This window comes from Conger conger, chromosome 11 (assembly GCF_963514075.1).
Source record: "Conger conger chromosome 11, fConCon1.1, whole genome shotgun sequence".
NCBI lineage: Eukaryota > Metazoa > Chordata > Actinopteri > Anguilliformes > Congridae > Conger > Conger conger.
In genome coordinates, this window is record NC_083770.1 from 20,888,058 (window position 1) to 20,915,258 (window position 27,201).

The following is a 27,201-nucleotide window of genomic DNA, read 5'->3' on the forward strand; positions in this document are numbered from 1 at the left end:
AGAGGGCACTGCACGTCAACTATGCAATGCTCAACGCACTAATGACCATACAAATGAATTTGCATGTGCGTGTGCACACACACACACACACACACAAATACACAAACACACACACACACACACACACACAACCAAAGAGCAATCCTTTATAGGAAAATGTACCTGCTCACACAAGAGGATTACGTTTAAAAAAAAAAAATACATTCTTAAGAACAATTGTGCCTTTCACTTCAAAATCAGATAAAACAGGCAGACTGTGTTTCTGCAGTCCTCTTCCAAAGTTGAGGAATGTATTTGAGACAAGCCTTCATTGAGCTCAATCATCAATCAGACGCTACTGTCACTGTGTACTGTACAAGAATGTAGTCTTATAAAGCAATGCTTGCATAATCTGTGTGCATTCTAGTCATATTCAAATCACTTTCTCTTCATTGTTAATGATGCAAGTCTTCCGACAAAAACCTTTTAAAATACATTTAGACATCTGAATAATTCTCTCTACAGCATGAATTGAGATCACTGTACAAAATCAATGCCGATGTTATGAAGATGAATCTTCACTCAGTGAGCACTTTATTAGGTAGACCTGTACACCAGCTTGTTAATGCAAATATTTAATTGGCCGATCATCTGGCAGCAACTAAATGCATAAAAGCATGCATACATGGCCAAGAGGTTCAACAGTTTTTCAGGCCAAATGCCAGAATAGGGAAGAAATGTGATCTCAGTGACTTTGACTGTGGAGTGATTGTTGGTGCTAGACAGGGTGGTTTGAATATCTCAGAAACTGCTAATCTCCTGGCATTTTCACCCACAACAGTCTCTAGAGTTTGTAGAGAATGATGGAAAAAACTAAATGAAAACATCCAAGAAACCATTCTCAGCAATTAATACAATTAATGATTGTATTTTATATTATATTTAGCTTCAGTCTTTTAACAATCTACTTAATAACTTTGATTTACAGATTCGCTATAGCACGTGGCACGTCAAAGCGATCCTATGGAAGCTTAAAAAATCAATTTATAGATTTTATATATATATATATGTGTCACACTGCTGTTACGTAGCTGAGGCAGATGTAGACATAAAATGACAATTGCATTGAAGCATGTTCTCATTTTATTTCCCCCTGTTCACCTGTGCTTTCTTGTAATGCATTCAGTAAAAAAATATAAACATAAAATAATATCATTTCGCAAGTTCAGCAATCACCAAAACAAAATGAACCATTGCACTTATGTTTGTAAATTAAGTACTTATATTTAATATGTCTAGGCCTATGTCTGTTTGCATAAGACCCTCAAAATGTAAGTGTTCCTCTCTGAGCATGGCACTGGCTAACAAAGTCTGCAGCAAATGACCTTTGATCTAGAGGTCAGTTTGGTGGGCATCCCCTACTATAACGAACTGCCTTCGACGCCATTGCTTCTCGATACCTTATCCAGGTCTTCCATGACCAAGTCTTGCTCGTTGACCTGGTTCTTCCGCTTGACGCTGGTGTTTTCCAGGCTGTTGAGCGACGCCGGCTCCGTGTTGGCCGGGCGCACGGCGTTTCCCTGGACCCTTTGGGAATAGGTCTTTCTCCGGCCCAAGTCGGCCGAGCACAGCTGGAACTTGAAGGCCGCCTGGAAGCCCCTGCGGAAGTTCTCGTTGAAGAAGCCGTAGATGATGGGGTTGACGCTGCTGTTGAAGAAGGCCAGCCAGTGGGCGAAGGGGTAGACGTAGATGTTGATGACCCTGTACTGGTGTTCGGTGAGACTGGCGTAGTCGCTCAGCATCATCAGGGTCCAGAGCGGCAGCCAGGACAGGATGAAGAGCAAGGCCACGATGAGCAGCATCTTAATCACCCGCTGCTTCTTCTTGGACACCGCCTGCCGGTTGTCTTGGCCCAGTTTCCCGCCCGTGGGCACGGCCGTTTTGAAGAGCGTGATGCCGATGCGAGCGTACATGATGACTATCAGAGACAGGGGGGCCAGGTAAATGTTGGCGAAGAGGACGGTAGTGTAGATTTTGCGCATCTCTTGGTTCGGCCAGTTTTCCCTGCACCAGTAGAAAGGGTTGGTCCTGTTCCCGTCCCCCAGGAACACCCGGATGGACTGCTCCTTGGTGACCTGGAGCATGACTCCGGAGGGACACATGATGGAGATGGCCAGGACCCAGATTATCACGATGATCAGCGTAGAGGTTGATATTGTCAGTTTTTGCTTGAAAGGGTAAACAATGCACCGGAACCTGGAAAACATAAGAAAGCACACTCGGTTAACTTTTTTTAAAATAAAGTTTTTTTTACATATTGAATCAATTCGTTTCAAGCACTCTCCTTCATGTTTTTGATTGATTTATTGATTTAAAGTATTCTTTAAATAAGTTCTTAAAATACATGAGTCAACTTACCATTAAAAGAAAAAAAGGAGTCTTATTTCCGTTGGGGTACTTGGTTTAAAATGGCTTTTCTAATGCCTGTATACCACATGGCTATGATAATCGTACTGTAGTATAGCACTGGCACAATGCTTTAATATTAAATGCTTTAATAGACATGTCTAAGATATGTTCTCTATTTCTTCATGTAGGCAAGGAGATGGCATACAATAATTACTAAGGGCAGACACATCTGAATGAGTTGAATACAGCAGCCAGGAAATGAAAGTATTCTGATCAAAGATATATAAGGCAGACCTCAAAGATACACCAAGCACAGTATTTTCAGTATGTTTATATTAATACGACAAGAGTATGAATCACTAAATGTCAGTGATTGTGTCAGCTTCTACTTTCTTTTTCATTTCATGTGGAATATCAATTTGTACAAGGAGAGGCCTTATTATAATTCATTTGTTTTTAAAAATCTTTTGTGCAGTCTGGACAAAGCATCAGTTCTGGGAGCTAGGCCACCCCTCTAGACATCCAGGGGGGTGGAAATCTAGGTTGCGAGGCATTCACCCAGGTGTGTGTGTATATGTGCTTGTGTGCATGTGTAAGTTGATAGAGGCAATGGGAATAGCAATAATAATTGGGCCTTCCAAAACTGCATAAACTAACAAACAGTGGCTCAAAAATGGTCGCTCAAGAAAAAAAAGAATAAAAAATCAGTGGTTAAAAAGTGAAAGTTAAAATGACTTTACCTGTCCACAGCAATTGCAACCAGAGTAAACACAGATGCTGAGACAGAGATGCCTTGTACCATCCCACTCATTTTGCACACCAGACTCCCAAAGGGCCATCCTGTGAAGAGAGAGCATATTAGTCCTATTCTACAGTGCACACACACACTCTCACACACACGCGCGCGCACACACACACACAGACACTCTCACACATACTCACACACACACACATACACTCTCACACATACACACACACACGGGCGCGCACACACATACACACACGCACACGTGCACACACACTCAAGCAAACACACACACACACACACACACATACACACTGTGTGGAGCCCAGCCGTATGCAAACCTGTCTGTGGGGCAGCAATCTCTCACCCATACACAACCCCCTGCCCACAAAGCTGCGTGCTGTCTGTACCTCCGTACTGTCTGTAGCAACACCGTGCTGTCTGTCTGCACCTCTGTACTGTCTGTAGCATCACCGTGCTGTCTGTCTCCACCTTTGTACTGTCTGCAGCAGTTGTGTATAGTCTGTACCTCTATCTATTACCACCTGTTTTCTGTGGAAATGTGTTTAGAATACATAATGCAGACCGTCTGCAATTTCTCTCACTGTCTCTCTCTCCTGCTCTCTCTCTCTTGCTCTTTCACACTCTTACTCTCTCTCTCTCACACACACACACACACACACACACACACACACACACATACACACAAAAACACACAGCAGCAGCAATTACGGTAGGTCTTTGCTGCGTTAATAACACTATCCAGATTCTATCTAATCACTTTGCAATTAAAAGTTTATAAATACCATTATTTACATTAAAAACCGGTGCCCTGTAATGAGGGTTGTCAGATACTACGTGGAGTCTGTGAAAACCGGACCTCTTGCACATGCACTCATGAGTGACAAAGTGGAAAAGTGGATAAGGAGAAAAGACCAAAGATATAATTCAATACAAACTCAATTTCAATCAGTTTTCAGACTGGAGATTTATATTGTACGGTCAGGACCACAAACCGGATCTGCACAAATAATTAGAAAACTGGACATTCCTGTGAGAAACTGATCATCTGGCAACCCTATATCTAATATGTGCTCTTCCCAGACTCATGAAGTCAGTGGACTTCATTAAAGCCATTTTCAATTAAGGAAACCTGCAAACTAATCAGTGGAACTGAAGAACATAAGGCATGAGTACAATTAAGCAGCATTGTACCAAACAAAATCATTTGAATCAATTGCTACAGTCGTATGTCCAGCAACGTAGCCTTGAATACAGGTCCAAGAAAATACTAATGCACTAATCACAAGTATGGTTAATTTTCCTTTTAGTTTTGTTTCCTTCTCCTGTTGCAACAGAGCCATGATATGGGGTTTATTTATTTTTAACTCATTTACTTAGATACATTCTCCAGTGGGTGCTTGCAGGCTGTAAATTGAAGAGGCTGAAAAAAACCTCACCCCCTTGTGGTGGAGTAATCGACATCTCAAATTATTGTTGAGTTCATATTTATAACATACAAAAACTGACAAAATAAAACAGCAAAACGGCAATACCAGATGGTTATAAAACAGCAAAACGGCAATACCAGATGGTTAAAAAGACTCTCCGCTAGCGAGAACAGCAGCTCAGATGCTTATCAGCCTCTTATTTGCAAAGCAGGGCAATAAAACCCCAGCCTCCCCCTCACCACTATCATGGATCACAACCATGAGACAGACAGACAATAAAAGGCATATTCTAACAATCCTTGATACCATGTTTCAATAAAAGAACAAAAATATACAAGTTGCATGAATATATATATATTTTTTATTAGCTCATATTTCCAGTTTGGTACAAATATATTCCTGGTTATGAAGGTACAACTGTTTTCTTTTCTTTCTGATTTCCCCCCCCCCAATTTGGTAGCCAATTGTACCCCGTCTGATTCAATTAGAGCTAGTATTAGATACACCGCCCACACCCCGTCCCTCGGGGCCCTATGAGAGCAACACGCCTTCTTCAAGCAGTCTCACCACATGCTGGTAACCGTGAGTCCAAGGCGCCCGAGGTGCCCGAGGTGCCCGAGGTGCTTTTTGTGCGGCGATCTACTAACCCTGCCAAGTCCCTCCCCCTGGAGCAGCGAACCAATTAGGCTGCTCGAGAATCGAACCCCGGTCCCCGGTGTGCAACTGCAGCGAACTGCAACCACAAGTCTGCTGCATCTTAGCCTGTTGCGCCACCGCGGCCCTGGTACAACTGTTTTCGAACTGACATTGAAGTTTATTAATAAATGGATTACTAGGTCTAACTAATGTAAAACATGGTTCTTGTTCAGGGTTTCCTACCCTATATTTATAAAAGCATATTCGGATATAGCAGCATTGAACACTATACAGAGAGGACTTGGTTAAAGAGATAATGTGAAAAAATAATAATATACTGTATAATCTGTTCAGATTCTGCAGTCTAAATGTTAATTAATCAGCTTGCTAGCCAAAGCTGATTGTTTTTTATTGAGTGTTTCACTGAAAGCTGGCAGGGTATGCAGACAATACAGTGGCTGGCCTGTTTCAGCTGATTAAATGGATTTCACTAAATTGAACTTTGTCTTATCAGTGCAACTTTCTAACCGGGAATGAAGAGCAAAAACTTTAGAAAGACACAATTATGTGCAAGGGGATTAGCGGCCAATGTGTTATTTAGATAATTACCTGTCAATCTCTCAATCTGGAAGAGCAAAGAAAAAGACCAGACACATTTTTCAAGATTATGGGCTCCCTTCGTTTGAAACACCATTTTCCTAACGTGGATTTAATCACAATGCTCAGGTTAATAAGATAAACATGCTTGGTTTTTCTATAATGAATAAATAGATGATGATAATACAAAAGAAAATAAACTCCATGTTTATTTATTATGCCTTTCACATTACACTACTATGAGCCTATTCATGCATATTGCCAAAGGTCTGTGGTAGAACAGTTTTTTTGCAAACTATTGGAAAACAGAAGAATGAAACAAGGGAACAAGCAGAAAAGGACTTTATCTAAAATGGATTACAGTAATTTCTGTGATCCACCTACCAGGTGCTTGTCCTATACAGTACAGTGCCTGATTGGTTGAAGCAATGGGGTAATTATCCTTACAGTAATGACTTCAATAGCATTTAGAGACACAGTCATATTCATTCAACAGGCAGTATGCTAGTGACTTTAATTCCGCCTTTGGAAGGATATACACTAGAGACTAAAATTATATAAAATGTCAGTATTGTGTGCTGAGGCTAGACAACATTTTGTTGATGAAATCTGCTCTATAGTATCTGTGTGCAATTCCACCACTTTGTACAAGCTGAATCATACACTCCATTCACTTTATAGCTTATAGTCTCACACCATTTTTAATGGTATCATTCGGTAATTTGCATCAATTCGTTTCCTTTTCTTTTGTCTTATATGTTGGGTCTCATGATATGTAAAATATTGTTTATTGTATGTTAAATTATATAAATTAATTATAATTATATTTCCCCTACCTCTCCCTCTCAAGCACCCTCTCCTTGATCTCCTTTATTGATCTCTCAGTAGCAGAAGATTGTTAAAAAAAAAAAGTCCAATAATAACATCTACTATATTCATATATTGATTTAAGTTTTTGTCAGGTACCCAACCCCCATCAACAAGTCAAACATCGCACAATTTCACTTGCTATTTATTATTCAAAAGCAGACTTCGAACAAATGATGAAAATTGTTCCATTAATCTAGAGTAATTCAGCATTAGTCTCCCACCTGAATGTTTATTTTTATGGGGGGTGGAAAAACACAAATATGCAACATGTGCATTTGTATCAGAAATATTTTAAATTATATTATAAAAATCTGCTCGGGGAATGGGGGCAACTCTTAAATAAAGAAAATTGCTTCTGGCAACCTTACAATTAAAAATAATGAACCAATACATCAAAGTAAGTAGGACTAGATTAAGGTAGTGCAAAGTGTAATTCAGTTGAGAACATATTTTCATTTAACAAAGAAATCTATAGAAAGGCATGCTACCTGGGTAGGCTGTCAGGATATGCATGGATGGTGCTCTTTGGTGAGGAAGGCCCTACCACACTTAATGGATTTAGCCAATGTTGATTGTATGTTTGCACAGCAATACTTGACTGGGTCAAGTCAATAATTGTTCAAAATCTTTTTTCTTTTTTTTTTTGCTGTTGCCATAATCATGACAGGCAATTTGAAAATGTAGGACCAAACTGACAAACATTGGAATGGATGACATTCAGGACAATGGCTTGGGGGAATTCTGGCTTCTTTGCAGCCAACTTGCATATATATTTGCATCTCTGGCATTTGAGGAGGAGTTCAATCCTGAACCCCTACAAACAGGAATGGTTATACACTATGTGTGTCAGAATGCAGGAGAGCATCTCCATGACCAGACCTGGGTCAAACACATAATTATTCTGGATTCAAATTCTTTTCTAGTCTTTACTGAGCTTGCCTGGTGTATTGGAACCGATGGAATACTCTCAAAAAGGACCTTCTGGTCAGCTCAATTGCACCAGGCAAGATCAATTGAGCACAGAAAAGTATACCCCAAACTGCTACAAAAAGCCCTGGACAATTTCAAGGCCAGAACAGTTCCACTATATTCCGTTTTACAGCAGCTTTGGGATAATGTAATGTATGCGTGTAGGATTGGACCTGTGGAACAGTGAGCTGTGATTGGGACTCAAAAATATTACACCAGAAACTAGCCAAGAGTGCATAATACGTAATTGCTTTGGAATCAAATAGTTTGCTCTTGATTCATCTTGCCTGGAGCCAACCAAGAGGACCAGAAGGCAGGCTTACACTTTTTCCAATACGCCGGACAAGCTCAGTGAAGTGTAGGAAAGTATTTGAATCCCAAACAATTACGTACTTGACCCAAGTCTGCAGGTGCTATGCACTCATCAGTGGCAGGCTGAAGTTCAGTCTATTCTGGTACTTGAAAAACATGGCATGGAGAAAGAACAACAGAGACACAATCTTCACAAGTACTTCCTTCTCATTTCATTCCCTTTCATTCGATAATGGGTGCTGATATGAGCGCTACCATGCATGACCCGTCTTTATACATAAAGAAAAAAATATTTTTAATATTTTTTTGAATTATTCTTACTTGAACTTAAACCAAAATACAGTAACTCCTAGTAGAGATATGCATGATGGTTTACAGACATAGACACCAGTGTTTAAATATACATACAGTCCCCTCCAAAAGTATTGGAACAGCATGGCCAATTCCTTTGTTTTTGCAATACACTGAATACATTTGAGGTTGAGATAAAAATACCTTTTATTTCCTGGTATTTATACTTAGATGTGTCAAGTTACTAAGAACATAGCACCTTTGGTATCAGACCACCCATATACACTCACCAAGCACTTTACTAGGAACTTTATTACTTTATTAAACCTAATTATTCATGCAATCTAATCAGCCAATTGTGTGGCAGCAGTGCAATGCATACAATCATGTAGATATGGGTCAGGACCTTCAGTTAATGTTCACATCAACCATCAGAATGACCGTGGAATGATTGTTGGTGGCAGACAGGGTGGCTTGAGTATCTCAGAAACTGCTGATCTCCTGGGATTTTCACACACACTAGTCTCTCACACTGGTGAAAAAAAAAATCCATTGAGCAGCAATTCTGCAGACAGAAATGCCTTGTTAATGAGAGACGTCAGTGGAGAATGGCCAGACTGGTCAAAGCTGACAGGAAGGTAACAGTAACACAAATAACCACGCATTACAACAGTGGTATGCAGAAGAGCATCTCAGAACGCACAAAGGATCATAACTCTAAGTGGATAATAGGCAACAGCAGTAGAAGTCTAAAATAAGTCTAATAAATACCTAATAAAGTGCTCAGTGAGTGTGTATATATACATATATATATATATATATATATATATATATATATATATATATATATATATAGTACTGTAAAAATAATTCAATGAAAGGTCTAAATAAAAGTACTATACATTTGACATTACTTTTTAGTAATTTGGCAGAATAGTTAAAAACTTAATCAAATCAATATTTTTTGTGACCACCCTTCGGCATTAAAACTGCATCACTTCCCTGAGATAGCCAACGCTGTCCTGCAGTTCTATTAGACAATCAGCAGGGAGGTTTTTCCAAGCATGCTGGAGAACTTGCCACAGTTCTTCTGCAGACTTTGGTTGGCTCCTTGCTTCTGATCTCAGGCAGCCTTGATCAAGTTTTTATGTAAAAAGTAGTCAATTGCTTACAGTAATATGTTACTTTTTAAAATTAAATACAAAAATGTCTCTGTAAAATTAAATCTTTCAGAAAATGAAAATGTGTTCTTTTATACTAACACACAAAAAAATAAACGCATATATAATAAAGTCTAGGGTGTCTAAGACTTCTGCACAGTACTGAATATACTTATAAACTTGCCTAGAGAGGGAAATTCGTTTGACTTACCTACCACAATACAATCTTCCTCTTGATAAAAATCTGCCAAAGAACATTTCTCCTGTAATCTCTATGGAGTTTAAGGAACATAAATCATCACAAGGCTCTCGAGTGTGCCAGACTATTTGGAAAACCTGTTGTGCACTGTAAATATTGGCCTCTGGCACTTGCCAGACTGCAAGCCTAGCACTACTCAGACTCCGATAAAGCCACTGCAAAATGAAATGATTTTCTATTCATCACAACTGCAGCACTAGATAAGCACACCCAACGTCTATACACCACTGCAAGCTTAGGTATTACACCGTCAAACCGAGAGTACATACAGTATGGGTCAAACTGGGGCCAAATGTACTCTGTAACAGTTTTTTAACACTGAACATTTTATTGTGTAGATAGTACAAAGAAGTATAACCAAAAAATATTTAGAAATAGAGTAAAAAAAAGATACATGGATCATCCCATTTTATTAATCCAGTAACTGAAAGAGAAACATCTTTTATTAAGCAAAGAATGAGAAAACAGTAACAAAAATCTAAATGGCAAGACAGGCAAAAAATTCTACTCAAAACCAACCAACCAGCAATCAGCCCCACCCACAGACCCAAGAGTAGACTCCTTTACAGGAATCAAAGGGTCACACTTTATAATAACATACACGAATTGGCATTTGTTTTTTAAATTTTTTTATGTTTACACACTAACATGAACTTGAAACACAATAACCAAAACCTTACACTCACGTATCAAACTGCTACACCATTTCTACAAAATGATAAGCACATTCGCTGTTTCCACTCAGATCACAATTTTAAATCACACCTTTTGAGAATGCTCTACCTTTGGCACAATTCTCATGAATGTAATTCCATGTATTCACATGGAAAGCACTACTATTCAAAATGCTAAACACAAATTACCAATAGGCCACATTACCTTTAAACAGTAGTTGCATAAATCTTCAATTAGCATGTAGTTGTTAGCATGACTCAATGGTGTACAAATAGGTAAACAAGGCAGTACAAATTGACTTCTCAGTATAGTTAGTTACTTAACAACTACCTTAGTTAATACCAATTAATTTAGTCTTTTTGTAAATGTTACCGATTAGGCAATGGGAAGTAGCTGGACCAATAGCAGCGGGCCTCAACTGCCACACTGCCTGTGATTGGTCTGGAGCTGTCCGTGGTCCTGCCCGCTGCTGTCCCTGTTGGAGTACCCGGGTGCTGAAGGTACAGAGCACAGTCGGCCATTCTGGCATCATAATATCATAATATTATCATAATATAATATCACCCAACCAGGGGCTTCCTCAATAATTTTCAGGCCTTATTTTTGCGACGGGATCATCTCTGTCATTTGTTGAATAGCAGGATCAGGGAGCAGATGCTGATCAGGGCTGATGTGGCAAAAACACATTGCTCAGACGGTTCTTCTTTTTCTTCTTCATCTTCTCACTGATATGCACTCTCTGGCTTGGGAGCAAAACATTGTTCATGTTCATGCAAAATTCAATAAAAATTTGTACCAAAGTGTGTCCACCATGCGCTTTTACATAATGAATCCCTCACAAGCCTGATTACATCTCAACATAGAGGAGAGCTTCTGCTGTTCGTGCATCTGGGGGGCTTTCATATTAAAGAAAAAAAGAAAAAAAGATCCAAGTGAATCTCCACAACACAACAGGGAATGAGCACCAGGTACAGGGACATTGACATTATTCTTCACGATTTCATTAGTGCATTACTACAAGATGTAGGACAGATATATTGTACTGGATGCTTTGCTGAGCTGGCATACAATTCTGCCAGAGCAGCAGAAGTGAATGGTTAAATGAAAACTTAATGATGTTGGGTTTTGCGAGTCATCTCTACTGAAGTCTGCTAGCGATCTGAGCATTCGCCCACTCTTCTGCGTTGTCTGAAGAGCAGGTCCTTGGTCTGTCTGGCTTTGACTGTTAATAGACCTCTCCCTCCCACATTGAGCTGGTGATGCGCTACAAAACCACTTCAGTAATGATCAAGTTTATCAAATTATCAAACATCACACATGCTAGTAAGGTGCTGTCTCACTTCAAAATGAGACCACCAAACTCCCAGCTGCTGGAAATGATATACAGCACTACTACACACAAAAAAAAAAAAGTTACATTTGCCATTTAAGTTCCCTGAAACCTACAAACACCGCTGTGCCTTTCCGTCAGAATGTCTCTACTGAATTGACATTTGACATTTGCAAAATGCAAATCAAAATATAATGAAAAAAATCAAATGCCAAATATTCTATCTGCTTATTCTGTGTCTACAGCAGTACACACCTCGTAAAATGACTGGAATTAGCATTCAAATGAAGCTTTCACTACATGTGAGTCAAACTAACTAAATTCAACTCAGCTGGGGCTTTTCAAGTTTCTGCTTCTTTAAAGAAAAGATAGCTCTTGTTGAGTGAAATGTATACATGTCAATGAAAGAGGGAGATCTTTAAAGAAGGTACGGATGGGTGCCAAATTCTGTGGAAAAGTCTGTATGGGAGTCATTTGAGGATGGGGGATTTTGAGATAAGGAGTTATCATTGGATGTGTACCAAATTTCTTGCAATTTACTGGATAAATGCAGCCTCTAGACTTGCAAAATCCGTAAACAGAGATAAGCACATCCATGGCTGAGGAACAACTATGATAAGAACAAATAAGCCTGCTTGTAGTCCCTTTCTCAAAACACCACTGTTCTTGACAAGAATATAAACAGATCATTATATGAGCCCTTGTTAATGCAAGTTCAATTTCCCCCTCCATTTCAGAAAAATGCTAATATTCAATGAACGCAAACATTACGTAAGGACTTATCCACAATGAGGTGGTCATTACACGGTTTTAACGCGGATGTGGTAGCAAATAACAGCATGTTGAAACCCTGTAATGACAAGGGGTGTGAATGGTTAAACTTTAAACGAAACTGACTAACCAATATTATATTTCTGAAGCTGAAACGGTAAACTCAGTTTTAAATAAATGCATGTTCACCACCAGAAGTATTACTGTGGTTTACATTTGAAACTAGCAATCTACAAGCTATAGTAGTTCTAGCAAGCACTCTGGCCATTTCAAGAGGTTTCAAATGCACCACAATGCACCACTTTCTGCAATGTATGCGTAGTGGTTAAGGTACATGACAAGGACACGCAAGGTCGGTGGTTCGATCCTTGGTGTAGCCACAATTAGAACCGCACAGCCGTTGGGCCTTTAGCCCTGTTTGTCTCCTGCTTAGTCTAACTAAATGTATGGCACTCTAGATAAGAGCATCTGCCAAATGCCAGTAATACTGTTACATAAAAACAGGGAACTGTATTGTCATGTAAGTTAAATCATAAAATAGACCCAGTATTATCATATTATATCAGGTAAATATTGCGTGATCGCAGAAGCACGTCTGTAACAAAGTTCTTAATAGCAGCATATTTACAGATTTCATGCCAATCAAGTCTATCAGGCAGAAGCCATAGAGAAGAGGGATGAAAACATGAAGAATTATAATTTCAACAGATCCATTAAAAAAATGACACACGATTGACCAGCATGCCTGGATGTAAACTACAGTGATTTAACTACAGACTTCTGCAACTGTGAGGTTACACTGCACAATGTCAATGTAAATGTAAATCTTTCATTTGGCAATTAGGCTATTATCTGACTTACAATGTTGAGATTTAACTTTTCAGATGGCCCAAAATAAAGTTTAAAAATGCAATTAAGTTGTCAGTACTCCAGTAAAAAAAGAGAAAAAAAATATCAGACCCCTAGCAGTCTTAAACAGTATCGGTTACGGTTAACCATTAAAAAAATGGGATGGTAACCGTTTACTGATGTTTTGTCACATCCCTAGTAATGACCACCTCGGAGTGGATTATTCTGCTTATACCATGGTCTTCTACCGAAGATAAAAATATAAGCAGGGGTTGTTAATATTCTAGGCCAATTCACCCTCAAAATAAAACTATTTTTTTTGCTGGCTCTAACTACTTCAAGCCCTTAAGGTGGCTATTGTTTCAGCATGTTGCTATAGTTACATATGTTAGTTACATTCTGCTTAAAATAGAGTCCGGTTATGATCAATTTAGAACGCTGGTCATTAGGCTTGACCGAATGTTTAACGATTATACAAAAATAATCACCACCTAGCATCCAATCAGAATTGAGTGTTCAACCATACTATGGTATAACTGACACTAATTGCCCTCTTGTCAGCCCCTTCCCCCAACTGTGACTGTGATTAGCTAGCATTAGGATAAACACAGCCTAAGTCGGAGTAGAGCTTTGTCAAACTACATTTACATGACACTTAGTCATGCAGATGCAGTGCAGTCCATAAGTATTTCAACAGTGACACAAGCTTTTGTCATTTTGGCTCAGTACTCAAGCATATTAAAGTGCAGACTGTCAGCTTTTCAGGGCATTTCAGATTATCCATATCAGGTCATTTGAGAAAGAATTACAGAGCTTTTTATACATTTTTGGCTGGGTCTGGGCAGATACAGAGTTTCTGTATACTTTGGAATTCATCCTGCTGCTGCTGACTGCAGTTACAGTATCAATAACCATAAGTGAGCCAGTGCCAGGGGCAGACATGCCCAAGCCATAACACTGCCTCCCCTATGTTTCACAGATGAGGTGGCTTGCTTTGGATGATGAGCAGGTCCTTTAATTCTCCAAACTTTCCTATTTCCATCCATTACTGATCATCTCCATCTGTCCATATGACTTTGTTCGTTAACTCCACAGTTACAGTACATTTTAGCAAACTGTAACCTGGCCGTTTTGTTCTTGAGGCTTATCACTGGTTTGCATCTTATAACCCTTTGAGGACTCTTTATGGTTGTCTTTGAAACATCTAAGCCTACAGCCTGGAAAGTGTTCTTCATCTGTATGACAGTTGAAAAAGGGAGGGTTTTCTACCCAATAGAAAGTATTCTTTGGTCATCCGCAACACTAGTCTTCTCATCCTCTACCAGGTTGTTTGCTATTCTTGCTTCTTACCAATGTACCAAACAGTTCATTTTGAGGGATAACAGCAACAGACTCCAAATGAAAATCTAAAATCAGCTCGTGACCTTTTGTCAGCTTTCTTGCATGTGAACTAATGATGCAAAGACACACAGCTGGCCAAGAAACAGCTGAGCAGTGAATTGTTAAATTACTTTTGGTCCCCTAAAATAGAATGACTATGCATAAAAAAGGCTGTAATTCCTACAAGGATTACAATATAATATATCCATGTTAAATATACACTCAGTAAGCACTTTGTTAGTTTGTATTTATTAGACTTTTACTTCTTTTTTTTACTTCTACTGCTGTAGCCTATCCAGTTATGATGCTTTGTGTGTTCAGAGATGCTCCTCTGCATACCACTGTTGTAATGTGTGGTTATTTGCATTACTGTTACCTTCCTCTGGCCTTTCCTGTCTGCAGAACTGCTGCTCACTGGATTTCTTTGTTTCGTTTTATTGCACCATTCTCTGCAAACTCTAGAGACTAGTGTGCATGAAAATCCCAGGAGATCAGCAGTTTCGGAGACACTCAAACCACCCTGTCTGCCACCAACAATCACTCCACAAGTCACTTAGATCACATTTTTTATCCATTAACAAAAGCTCTTGATCCGTATCTACATGATTGTATGCATTGCACTGCACTGCTGCCACACAATTGGCTGATTAGATAATCATTTGAATAAGTAGGTGTAATAAAGTACCTAATAAAGTGCTCGTGAGTGTATATTATAGACCTTCAAATTGAAGCTGACGACCTCAAATTGCTTCATTTCACATCCAATGTGATGGAGTAAATTGTGTCAGATGCATACAGACTGCACCGGATGGGTGTTGGCTGTTGCACAAGATATGACTGTGCAGGCATATGTGTTTATTTAGATGTATCTTAATCATTCATTACAGCTTAACAGCTGTTGCTTGTTACAGAAAATAGTGTTACATTTACACAAGAAGCTATACAGGAATTCATATCATGCATCCTGCTTAAGATGTATACCAATTATTTACAGTAGGTCAGGTGAACCACCAACACATGTGGGTTCAACACCAGTCATGCACAGTAAAATGTTCAGCGTTAAATCAACACTTACAGAGTACATATGATCTCTATTGAATGGGATCTGTTAGCGTTGAATTACCACTGGACATTTTACAGTGTACCAACAATGAGAAATCAATCTCTCTAGCCCTCTGTTTCTCTTGGGGGGCAATTTCATAACAGCAGTGATTTCGATAAGCCTCACAGCAATTATGTGTCTGAAATGCTACTATGGTGTTCTGCATTGAAACAAAGAGCCCACAGCACTGCTTGATTTTGGCACATGGTTTGGAAAATTCATAATCCATGACATTGTGCCACTATACATTTATTAAACCCAAAATGAGCCAGCTTCACCAGTGAGGATTTCTTCCACATGGACCGCGAGCTCATCTCCACTAAATAATACATAACAACCTTAAAGGCATATGCTGGAAGCAAATGTTCTTCATCTTATTTTCAAATACATACTGATATATTGCAATTTAACAACAACACAAAAAACTGTCCCTGCTGATACAGCATGAATTATTTTCTCACAGAAGGGTAGAGTTGATGCAGCATAATGGGGAAACTCTCTACGATCTCACGAAACAGCTGTTAACTAAACTATAAAATCTACTGAATTAACAGAACAAATACATGCTGTATTGCCTCTGTGATTTCAGTTTAAATGGCGGGACCCTGGGATAGCTCAGAACGTTTTAAACATGGCGTTTTTATTGTGTTAGCCAACCCTACAGGTGTGCTTCTACCATTGTTGTGATGCTCTCCTTAATAAACTGAACAAACCTTGATGGCAGAGGCAGAGGCAGAGGCCCCTGTGTATTTGTATAATGTACCAGACCTGGTTCAATACGTAATGGTTTTGGATTCAAACACTTCTCTACGCTTTACTAAGCATGTCCGGTGTATTGGAACCGATGAAAATACTCTCAACAAGCACAAACCCCATCTTCCGTTCCACTTAGTCGGCTCAGTCTCACCAGGCAAGATCAATCGAGCGCAGAAACGTATTCGAATCCAGAACAACAACGTATTTGCTCCAGCTCTGTAATGTACGTACGTGCAGAGCTCTTGCTCCAGCCAGCCTACCCGTTATGATGTTGTCCAGCAGCGTAGTGGGCATGCAGAAGATGCCCACCAGCAGGTCACTGACGGCCAGGTTGAGGATGAAGAGGTTGGTGACGGTGCGCATGTTCTTGCTGCGGAGCACGATGAAGCACACCACGCCGTTTCCCACCATGCACACCAGGAAGATCAGCAGGTAGGACACGATGAACACAGCTGCGATGGGCGGTTGATGCAGGTAAAATCCCACATACGTGATGTTGTACTGGGAGCCGCCGTATCCCTGGGAAGTATCGGGAATAGTCCAGTTTTCACCCTCTTCCAGCGTCAGGTTGGAATCTAGTCTTTGATTCATTTTAGACCTGGAATACAAAAGGAATGAACAGTGTGAGATGTGGACGGTTCAGTGGTTGTGTTCTGAGGTTGATCTCATCCTTACTATGAGGAAAGTAACAGTAAATTCAAAAAAACAGTAATTCATTTAAGTATGAAATGGCAATATTAGAAACAGTTTGTGATTTATACATTCATTAATTCATTCATTATCCTAACCCGCTTATCCTGAACAGGGTTGCAGGGGGGCTGGAGCCTATCCCAGCATACATTGGGCGAAAGGCAGGAATACCCCCTGGACAGGTCGCCAGTCCATCACAGGGCACACAAACCATTCACTCACACACTCATACCTACGGGCAATTTAGACTCTCCAATCAGCCTAACCTGCATGTCTTTGGACCGTGGGAGGAAACCAGAGTACCCGGAGGAAACCCACGCGAACACGGGGAGAACATGCAAACTCCACACAGAGAGGCCCTGGTCGACCGGGATTCAAACGCAGGACCTCCTTGCTGTGAGGCGGCAGTGCTACCCACTGCACCATCCGTGTCGCCATCATTTATACATGCAGTTAGAAAAGTCACAAAATGGGAATTTGAGGGAATATGAATAAAATTGTAAGATTTATTTGACTGGCAGAAAGTGCATTGTATAGGCATAGCCTTGAAACTAGATCTTCTGAAAGAAAACTGTTGGGAGTCCAGTTGTATGTACTTTACAAACGTATCTCGCTTTGATGAATAGTGGTAGCACAGTGTCCTCAGCAGTGCACTGGTGAAATCGATGTCTGGTCATCGGGGACAGTCATCAGCAGCGATGATAACTGCTGACACCTTACAGATGGTTATATATCCACATGCTTTCAACATAAGCACTTCTCTACACTGCCTGCGATATTGATATTTTTTACTTCCAGCAATCCTCATGTTATTACACTTACTTAATCTTCCCATTATGAACGATCCAATTAACACAATAATCATCAACATAATCACAAGCAATGTCTTTATTGATGTCGGCCATATGCAGATGCTTTTTAATGTGTGATTTTATCACTTTTCCCAACATGCTTAAAGAACACTATCGTAATGCCGAATGCTGTTACATGCAGGAATATGACCGTGTGCATTCTTGTGAATCACTTTCCAATTATATCCAGCCATCCCACAGATAAACAGTGCTATAAAAATCTGAGTGTGTTAAATCATTAGAGCTATGTGGGGTACTTCATCCTTGGCTCAGTGCCTCTGGGTGAGACACTCTTTCAAGCACCATTCCGGTTTCAGCACGTGGATCATGGTCCCCAGTCAGGATCCAATTCAGACCATCCCACTGCCAACTGCATTATTATTTTATTTTCATTTAACCTTCAATTTACCTGGTAAATCCTACTGAGATTCAAATCTATTTTACAAGAGAGACCTGGGCAACGCATTTAGTTTAGAAAACACAAGCAAAAATGTGCAAAACGCAATCAAGTGCAAAAAGCAATCAAATTACAGCAATTTGCAATTTCCAACAGAATCTGCTCCAAACCTCTTTCCAATAGCTTTAAATTAACTGAGAGTGACCAAGCCCTGAAGTTTTAGCCCTTTCTGAATCCAGAGTTCAGAATACATTAAGGCTTTCTTGCCAAACTCTGTGTAGTAGTTCCTAAGTTCAGGAACAACAATAGGAAGAGTCTGCCAGCTGTGAAATGCTAATTGGCGGTAGCATCAGTGGGGGTTCAGGAGGGTTGCGTCACAGACCTTCAGTGAGGTGACAGGGTGTGATGTGGTGTGCGATGCAGGGTGAATAGAAGTGGCCTTTGACCATACTGTAATACTCTACAGCAGAGAGCTTGGAGAGCTTCTCTGCTCTCTCACAAACTCAGAGGTATGAGCCCAGACTCTCCCACAGCTTGGGTGTAAGTTTAAATCTGTTTGTATGTATGTTATGAGACGTTGTTCTGTCGTAACTCGGCAGCATTGTAAACGAGGGTCTCATTCAAAGCATTTAAGATTTAAATAAAGGATGAATTAATTCATTAAAAAGTAAAAATATGAAATGCACATTTATTTGTTATAAATTATAACAAATTTGGGAAAGACCATGGCCATGACCTCTTTTGTTTAAAAAAGTGTTTATGTCAATGACAAACTAGGTAATTATAGTGGTTAGGAAAAAAAAGAACAATATTGATTTCGTAGCCTCAGATATTCTGTGGTACCAGAATCCAGTGGGACAGACTAGGACACATGCCACGGGGATGTGTCTGTGTGTGTGTGTGTGTGGGGGGGGGGGGGGGGGGGGCTAAAAGGGCATGCAGCCAAAGGGGCACTTTCCCTGTCTGGGGGCAGGGGGCATATGCTGGTGTCTGTCTGAGCAGATGTCTGCAGTGGGATATGTAGCCAGCACAGACACAGACGACTGGCAGGTCAAATGGGAATTTCTGCCGGACACTGGAGTTAAGACCGACCTCTGGACTTCTAAAAGAGCCGCGATCCGTCCAAAGTACTGCAGCTCCACAGCACCACGCAACATAACTCCAACTACATAACCTTTATTACAGCCATAGCGAAGAGTGCCCCCTACTGGCCAGAATCGCTTACAGCAGTTATTCCATTTTTCCTGTCCCATTAATTTGTTTCCCATCCTAATACAGTTTAGATTCAGCTGTTTGACATGAGAAGGCTACATGGTGGTCTAACAAACGGCGGTCTCGGTATCGCTGTCTGTCGTTTTCTGTCTGCCTTTTACCCCCTCTCTCTGTCCTCTCCCTTCTCTGCATCTCCCTTAAGCTCGGAGAGCTTCAGGATCACAGGCAGCGTCTCTCCCACTCACACGTAAGGCGACAGCTTGGTGGCGGTTTTGTCGTTAATCGATAACTCGTCAGTTTTTTTCTTTTTGGACGTGGTCCACATGGAGTCATCTCATGCTTGTGCTCACTGTGCTTCTAGGAGAAATATCAGGCTGTGGAATGATATTGCTGCTGAGTTAAGAGGGTTGTTGTGATGTCTTGAGAGTGTGTAATTTAGAGTCCTTCAGGATGTGTATGTGTGTGTATGTGGGGAGAGGATGATATTATAGTTTTCAGTTTCTTGTCTTAGTTTTCATGACTTGAATTGAGGCTTCTTAATGCATTTTCTCAAATTTTACCCTGTCCTCCCTGCTGTAATATTTTAAAATTTAGTCACAGAAAAGTATGATAGGAGCTGAAGTTCATTACCAGTACATTGCATCAGTCACCTACATTAGTCCGTTTGGACACATGGCTATTACAGGTACATGCGCTTACATTTTTTAATCCGCACAACTACCCACTCTCCATCTACATTGCAAAAGCAAAAATATGGATGTTTTTATTATTATTTTAATATTTTTGTTGAGAATTCCCTGTTTTCTGAAGCCAGTGCTTCCGTGGTTTCGAATCAGTGGGTTAGAAAACAGTGGCATAACATGTTACTACAATAAAACTGATTGTAAGCGTCAGTTGGATTTCCTTTTGTTCGACTGCAAGAGTGCTCATATGTAAAATAGCTTTTTATGCTCCCTATACACACCAAAATAATAATAATTGCAAACTCCCTGATAAACACACACATAAAAGACCCAACATCACTGCCAGTTCTACATCTTCCAAAGATATAGAAATGCTCTCCAGTATCATGCACTGGTGCATGTACAGTAGATTTTACGCCTTGCCTCTGTTCTGTAATGTGATAATTTGATATATATTCTCTCATGCGGATTCATCATACCACCTGGACAAATCCAAACAGTGTTCGTATTAACTGGACTTGGTTGTGGGACTTGGTTTACTGTAAATGACCATGTTATCACAAAGTGATGGAAGATTTCAGTTGGCATGGTAACCCCTAGCTCTTCCTAGAACCTCCTCATGGTTGATTGAGCCACCTGCACCTGCTATGGATGCTCAGCTGTGAGTGTGTACTGTATACAGTACACACTGTACTAACGCTACTAATGTGGATTGTAGCAACATCATATAAAATTACATACAGTATAGTGTAAAGTGTAAACTGTGAGTAAAATAAGACTTTATTGCCATTTAGAAATATAATTGTTTGAGCACTCCAGGCAACACAGTTTAAGGGGATACACCTACATTTTGGGAAATTTCCTTTTTTTCCGACTTACCCGGACTTAATTTTAATTTTTGTGCATTCACTGGCTCAGTTTCCATGTTAGCATAACATGTTTTGATAAGACTTGAAGCCTATAGAAGTCAGTTGCCTATCTCCTTCAAAGTGAAGAAATGCACCTTACAGCAACTCCGAAGCTGTCTTATTTACTCAAGGTATCGAGTGTATTTGAAATACACATGGAAAAAACATTTTTTAAATGAGACATTGTTTTTGGAGAAGTTAGACTTATCCTTCCATCTTCCGCTGGTTGATCGCAGTGATCCATGCACCTTCTGAAGGTAGAGCCCGATCTGGCACAGGAGCTTGCTACCTTCAGAAGGTGCGCAGTATATTTCCCAAAATGTTGGTGCATTCCTTTAAGTATATTCAGTATCTGAAAATCACTTTGCTTTCATAGCAGCATAGTGTCAAAGAATTGGACACTGTATCAATTCTCCATAAACATGTTCCCTGAGTGATACCACTGGTTATACTCTCATTATGCAGTCACAATACTGTAATGATAGTCTTGACCCATTAAATAAGCATCATTTAAAAATGATTAATTAAATCATTGAAACCATTCCCACCCACTTTTAGGAAGCTTCGGCATGACACTTATTTGCAAGTTGTCATATTTGCCACTAAACAAAGTCTTAATTGAATCCCTGATACTACTGTGCAATAGCAACACTTTACATCTTAGTCAAGGAACAAGACATCGACTGAATGTCATTCAGACTCAACTCTAATATCGCCTCACAAGCCACTGCTGTGTCATCTGCATTCAGGCATGCAACAGTTCATCCACTCTTTCAATGGTGTCCCACTGACTCTTTCCAACAACCCAGCTCCCACAGTGCTACAGGAGTGCTGACACTAATTGCAGGAGGGCTATACAATAGAAATCACTGCATGCAACAACCCAAGGGATTATGGGAAGCCTAAATCCACCCAACTTCTGAGGGGACAAAGCAAACTGTTTGCTATCCCTACAGACCCCTTATTCATCACAGGCGAGTGACTTAGCCTCCCCCCCTAACCTGCAACGGCCAGATTATTGCCTATGGGGTGTTGCTCAACTAAGCCTCGTGTGGTTTTTAAAGCAGCCAAGAAACCCTAGGAACCCACATGCTGCAAACAAACGATAACCTAGAATCACAAAGGACAGTGCTGGAATATGTCTTTATAGCAGCCATACGATAGTCACTGTCGTGATGAGGAGGTGTGATGACAGCTTTTATTTTCTTGCATTTATATAGGTCGGCTGCAGCAGTAACCCACTCCTTGAAGCTTACAGTGAAGCAGCAAGAAATGTATGAGTAAGAGCACTCAATTTTAGCAGTGCACAGGCACATTGGCTATATCCAGATGAGCACTTTTATCTATTATACACTCACTGAGCACTTTAATAGGAACACCTGTACACCTACTCATTTGTGCGATTATCTAATCAGTCAATCGTTGGCAACAGAGCTTCAGTTAATGTTCACATCAACCATCAGGATGGGGAAAAAAATTGATCTAAGTGACTTTGATCGTGGAATGATTGTTGGTACCAGACAGTGGATTGAGTCTCTCAGAAACTGCTGATCTCATGGGATTTTCACCCAAAATTGTATCTAGAGATTGCAGAGAATGGTGCGAAAAACAAAAAACACCCAGTGAGGCGATAGGGTAATTAGCTATCCCTAATTATTTACTTTGACAGACCCGCTGACTTAACAGCAGGCACTTGTACAGAGTTACTACGCTAATTCAGAACTCGTACTCTAGCCTTTGCCGTAATTCTAACAAAACAGGTACTTTGACCAATCTTAAAATTACCACATTTAAAATATTTCCAGCCTACATTCCCTTTAGCGTACAATAAAGTCTGGTAACTAGCTTGAAAGTTCAAAGGAATTAGTGTAAGCTTGGTCATTCCATGGTGTTGCTCCAAGTACATTCGTTTTCATTGCAGTTGCCTTGTGGTGGCTATTTCATGAGCCAAAGCTGTGCAGGTTCATAGCTAATTCAAATTCTATTCAATAAGGGCCAATAACAGCCTTTGGCTTCACGTTAAGTCACGGTGATGCCGCATCTGTCTCAATGATAGCGGACTGCTAATTTGTTGGCTTCCAGCTAGATACCCTCCTGTGACCCCTTAGCTACCTACATAATTTCGACATTTTCAGCTAGGTTAATTCTCCCAGTTGACTTGCTAGTGTCACTTGATGTATGAGTTTGCTTGGTGACGCATAAGCTGAGCAAACATAACTTTTTCACAGATAACCGTTACCAATAATATTGCATTTATACAAAGCTCGGCAATACTACTTATGACAACTACTGCAAAAACATGAACATGTACTTACAGCAAGCAATCGTAGTCTGCCTGAAGCCACAACCACTACCCAGCCCAGCAATGTCACACTTAAAATCAATGGGTGCTACCGCCGACTGCTGGTATGTAGGCTGTATAGCGACTGAGGCACACAGACAAATCTCGACACAAATTTGCAAATCTCTGCCACTGCAGAAGTGTAGCAAAAATCACATGCCAATTGAGAGGAGTTGTAACTGATGACTTGTCTGTCATCAGATCTATGTCTACACATTCACAGATCTATGTACACATTTACAGACTTGCCTATGTATTCTCAGATCTATGTATGCATTTACAGATTTATCTGCACATTTACCAATCTCAATACACTTGCCAATCTGAATAGAGATTTGCCTACACATTCACAGATTTGTCAGTATTCACAGATCTATGTACGCATTTACTGATTTGTCTACACATTTACAAATCTGATTACGCTCACACGGATTGAGATACAGTTAGACAACTCTCCACTCACATTTGCAAATAGTTCTGCTACAATAATGGTCCCATAAAAGTAGCCCACTATAGCCCATGTGTCCGTTGCCTGTGCGACAGGCTCTTATAAGCCAAACGTGAGTGAATGATTTTGACGCGCCTCCGCACATGGCATTGAATACAGCAAGGCACGTGCCATTATTTTTTATTTCAAACAGTCGAGACCTCGAGTCTCCAGATGGAAATGTTTAAAACGAATCACGGATATTGATAACCAGTCGCCATTCAAATAATAATTAATGAACAAAGCTGAATATCAATGCTGTTTAGAGTTAATTGCATTCCTCAAATAGGTTCCTGAAGGGGAACAACGATACAAAATAAATTTGTTTCAAGTATTTTACAAGTCCTCAGCTTTTGCATTGCAACTAATTTCAGTTGCCTATCTCGTTCAAGGCTACTAATTTCAATAGTTCGGATCACAGACATAAGGTGCAGCAATGCCCCCCGATAATTCCCTACTGTCGCTCAAGTCTAATGTAATCCTAAATGTGAAAATGTCAAAAAATATTTATTCTGAAGCAGATCTAAAAGCTGGATCTTATTTTGCGGGAAAATAAAATCGCTGATTAAGTTGAGTTTGAATTAGTTTTAAAATTAGTTAACTAATTGAGCGTATAATTGTTTGAATAAATTAATTTATCCCTATTGTCTTGATTATATTTCAGTCCGCAAAGCAACTAGAACAAACATTTGAGTCATTTGAACAGAAACTGTCGACTGGAAATAACAGACAAATCCAATGAGCCCACATTATTATTATTTGCATATTATTGTTACGTGTTGGAGGAAGCCAGTAGTAAAGACATCATGTATTTCAATAAATAGCTCACTGTCGAACTGGCTTTTTGTAAAGCATTCCCTTTCAAATATGTATGCATGATGTTATCCTTTGGTTGACCGTAAAAGCTGTAGCGTGAAAAAGCAAAGATAGGCTACATAGGGTACAAGGTAGGGTACTTACTCCCAACGTCATTTTCTCATTTACACAATTTTCCTTGTATACAAGTAAACAGTATTTGTATTTAAACCAACAAATAGCATCTTACCTTAGGGGAAAAGCCACGTGCGCCTCTATTACACCTGTACTCAGGTAAAATAAATAAACAATTCAAAAATGTTTATTCTTTTTCTCAAGGTGATGAAAAACAAAGCCAAAAAAGTTGCTGTTGTTTGAAGTTAGAGATTTTTCATAAATTGCAAGACCTCTTCAAGCGTTGGTGTTTCATTCGACATCTTTCCTACGGCAAAACGTCCGGCTCCTGCATTGCATCGCATTATAAAACCGACTAACAGCAACCAGTAGAGGGAAAAAAAGACAGATTCTTCGGTGGTGATGATGCACGTTTTAGCGTCACGGAGAGGGGATGGTCCACAAAGCGGAGAGGACGTTTAAGAAGCGTTCCGATTGCGCCCAGACCTAGCACTGCTGCGATGAATTGTTCTTGTGCAAAGCCTTACTACAATGTTCTGTTCATTACGCCACCGTTAGATTTGAACTATTCTACAGATTGTATTACTCGTCAATGTGCTTTTTTTAATTTACGAAAAGTAACGTACAATGATGAATACATATATTTATATTTATTTAACATTTGTAATTTTATTTTATTTTTTTACAATTTTACGACGTCTAATTGTTGCTTATTTTTGCTTTCGTTAAAGATATTAAAGCTGCTATTTAAAAAATGTATGAATGGTTATAGTAGATTAATTACTTTTAATAAACACGTTAATAAATAAATAAACAAATAAATAAAAGCAGGAACGTACAGAAACCTTTCTTTCGACGATAGAGGTCACTCTTAGCATACCGCATCCGCTTATTGTAACCTGATGGTAGGAATGTCTAGACATAACGGTAACAAAATTGTAATTTTGTCACTGTACACTGCGATAACCATACTCCTTTCTTCCTTAGAAACAATGAGCATATGTATTGCTCTACAACTGATTTCTATGTTTTCATGCATTTTTGGCCATGGCGAACCCTGCTGTGAAAGTGCTACTATAATATCACAATAATATTCAAGATAGCTCGATACAATATCATTTGTCATTTAATAATTTTCACATAATGTAATGAATGTGTTGGGCTTTAATTGAATGAACAGTGAACATTTATTTTGACTCACAATTAAATTCAGGCCATTCAGGTTTTTTTCCCCCCACCATGTTGAATTAATTTTCGAGTTTATACACAGGAAAATAGTCAGCGTTAAATCAGGAGCACATAACATAAAAACATACAACACAAACAACAAGAACACTAAAAGCATGTATTCAAAGACTGTGGTGGCTGGCAACACAGCATGATATAATGCCATAGTACATAGTGGATGTTGGCACAGCATGATATAATGCCATAGTACATAATGGATGTTGGCACAGCATGATATAATGCCATAGTACATAGTGGATGTTGGCACAGCATGATACAATGCCATAGTACATAGTGGATGCTAGCACATCATGATATAATGCCATAGTACACAGTGGATGCTAGCACAGCATGATATAATACCATACTACACAGTGAATGCGGCCTGTAGTGTAGTGGTTAAGGTACCTGACTGGGGCCCGTGGGGTCGGTGGGGTCGGTGGTTCGATCCCGCGTCTAGCTACAATGATATCTGCACAGCCGTTGGGCCCTTGAGCAAGGTCCATAACCCTGCATTGCTCCAGGGGAGGATTGTCTCCTGCTTAGTCTAATCAACTGTACGTTGCTCTGGATAAGAGCATCTGCCAAATGCCATTAATGTAATGTATGTAATGGATGCAAGCACAGCATGATATAATGCCATAGTACACAGTGGATGCTAGTACAGCATGTTATAATGCCATAGTGCACAATGGATGTAAGCACAGCATGATATAATGCCATAGTACACAGTGGATCCTAGCAAAGCTCATAATGCTTACATATTGTTAGGTGAAAGCCCTGTAAGATGGAAAGGTTTATACAGTAGAGTGTCACTGAGTGTGACAGATCACAGAAAGACCGTAGAATAAATGACATTACATGACAATACCCAGGAGTCCTCAGTCGCAGGACACAAGTGGTGTCTTCCTGCCATCGGAAGGAGAGTTGTAAA

At 39.8% G+C, this 27,201-nt stretch overlaps 1 protein-coding gene across 2 annotated transcripts; it reads right to left on the reverse strand.

The window, feature by feature from the left end:
• Positions 1–1,400: 1,400 nt before the first annotated feature.
• Positions 1,401–27,201, reverse strand: npffr2a (neuropeptide FF receptor 2a). 2 transcript variants are annotated; one of them, XM_061261075.1, is made up of 4 exons: positions 27,139–27,201; positions 16,802–17,139; positions 3,129–3,228; positions 1,401–2,235 (listed from the first exon to the last, which is right to left on the reverse strand). In XM_061261075.1, exons 2-4 carry the CDS (start codon positions 17,130–17,132, stop codon positions 1,401–1,403), a joined length of 1,266 nt encoding a protein of 421 aa, XP_061117059.1. In that variant the 5' UTR covers positions 17,133–17,139; positions 27,139–27,201. The 2 variants fall into 2 exon arrangements, with proteins under 2 accessions (XP_061117059.1, XP_061117058.1); XM_061261074.1 differs by lacking the exon at positions 27,139–27,201 and adding an exon at positions 25,156–25,334.

Excerpts from the sequence above, each read along its gene's own strand:
- npffr2a (XM_061261075.1), bottom strand. The coding sequence starts at position 17,132 with ATGAATCAAAGACTAGATTCCAACCTGACGCTGGAAGAGGGTGAAAAC. Across the intron at positions 3,229-16,801 it reads GCTGGACAACATCATAACGG|GATGGCCCTTTGGGAGTCTG; the intron begins GTAGGCTGGCTG and ends CTCTCTTCACAG. Across the intron at positions 2,236-3,128 it reads GTTGCAATTGCTGTGGACAG|GTTCCGGTGCATTGTTTACC; the intron begins GTAAAGTCATTT and ends TATGTTTTCCAG.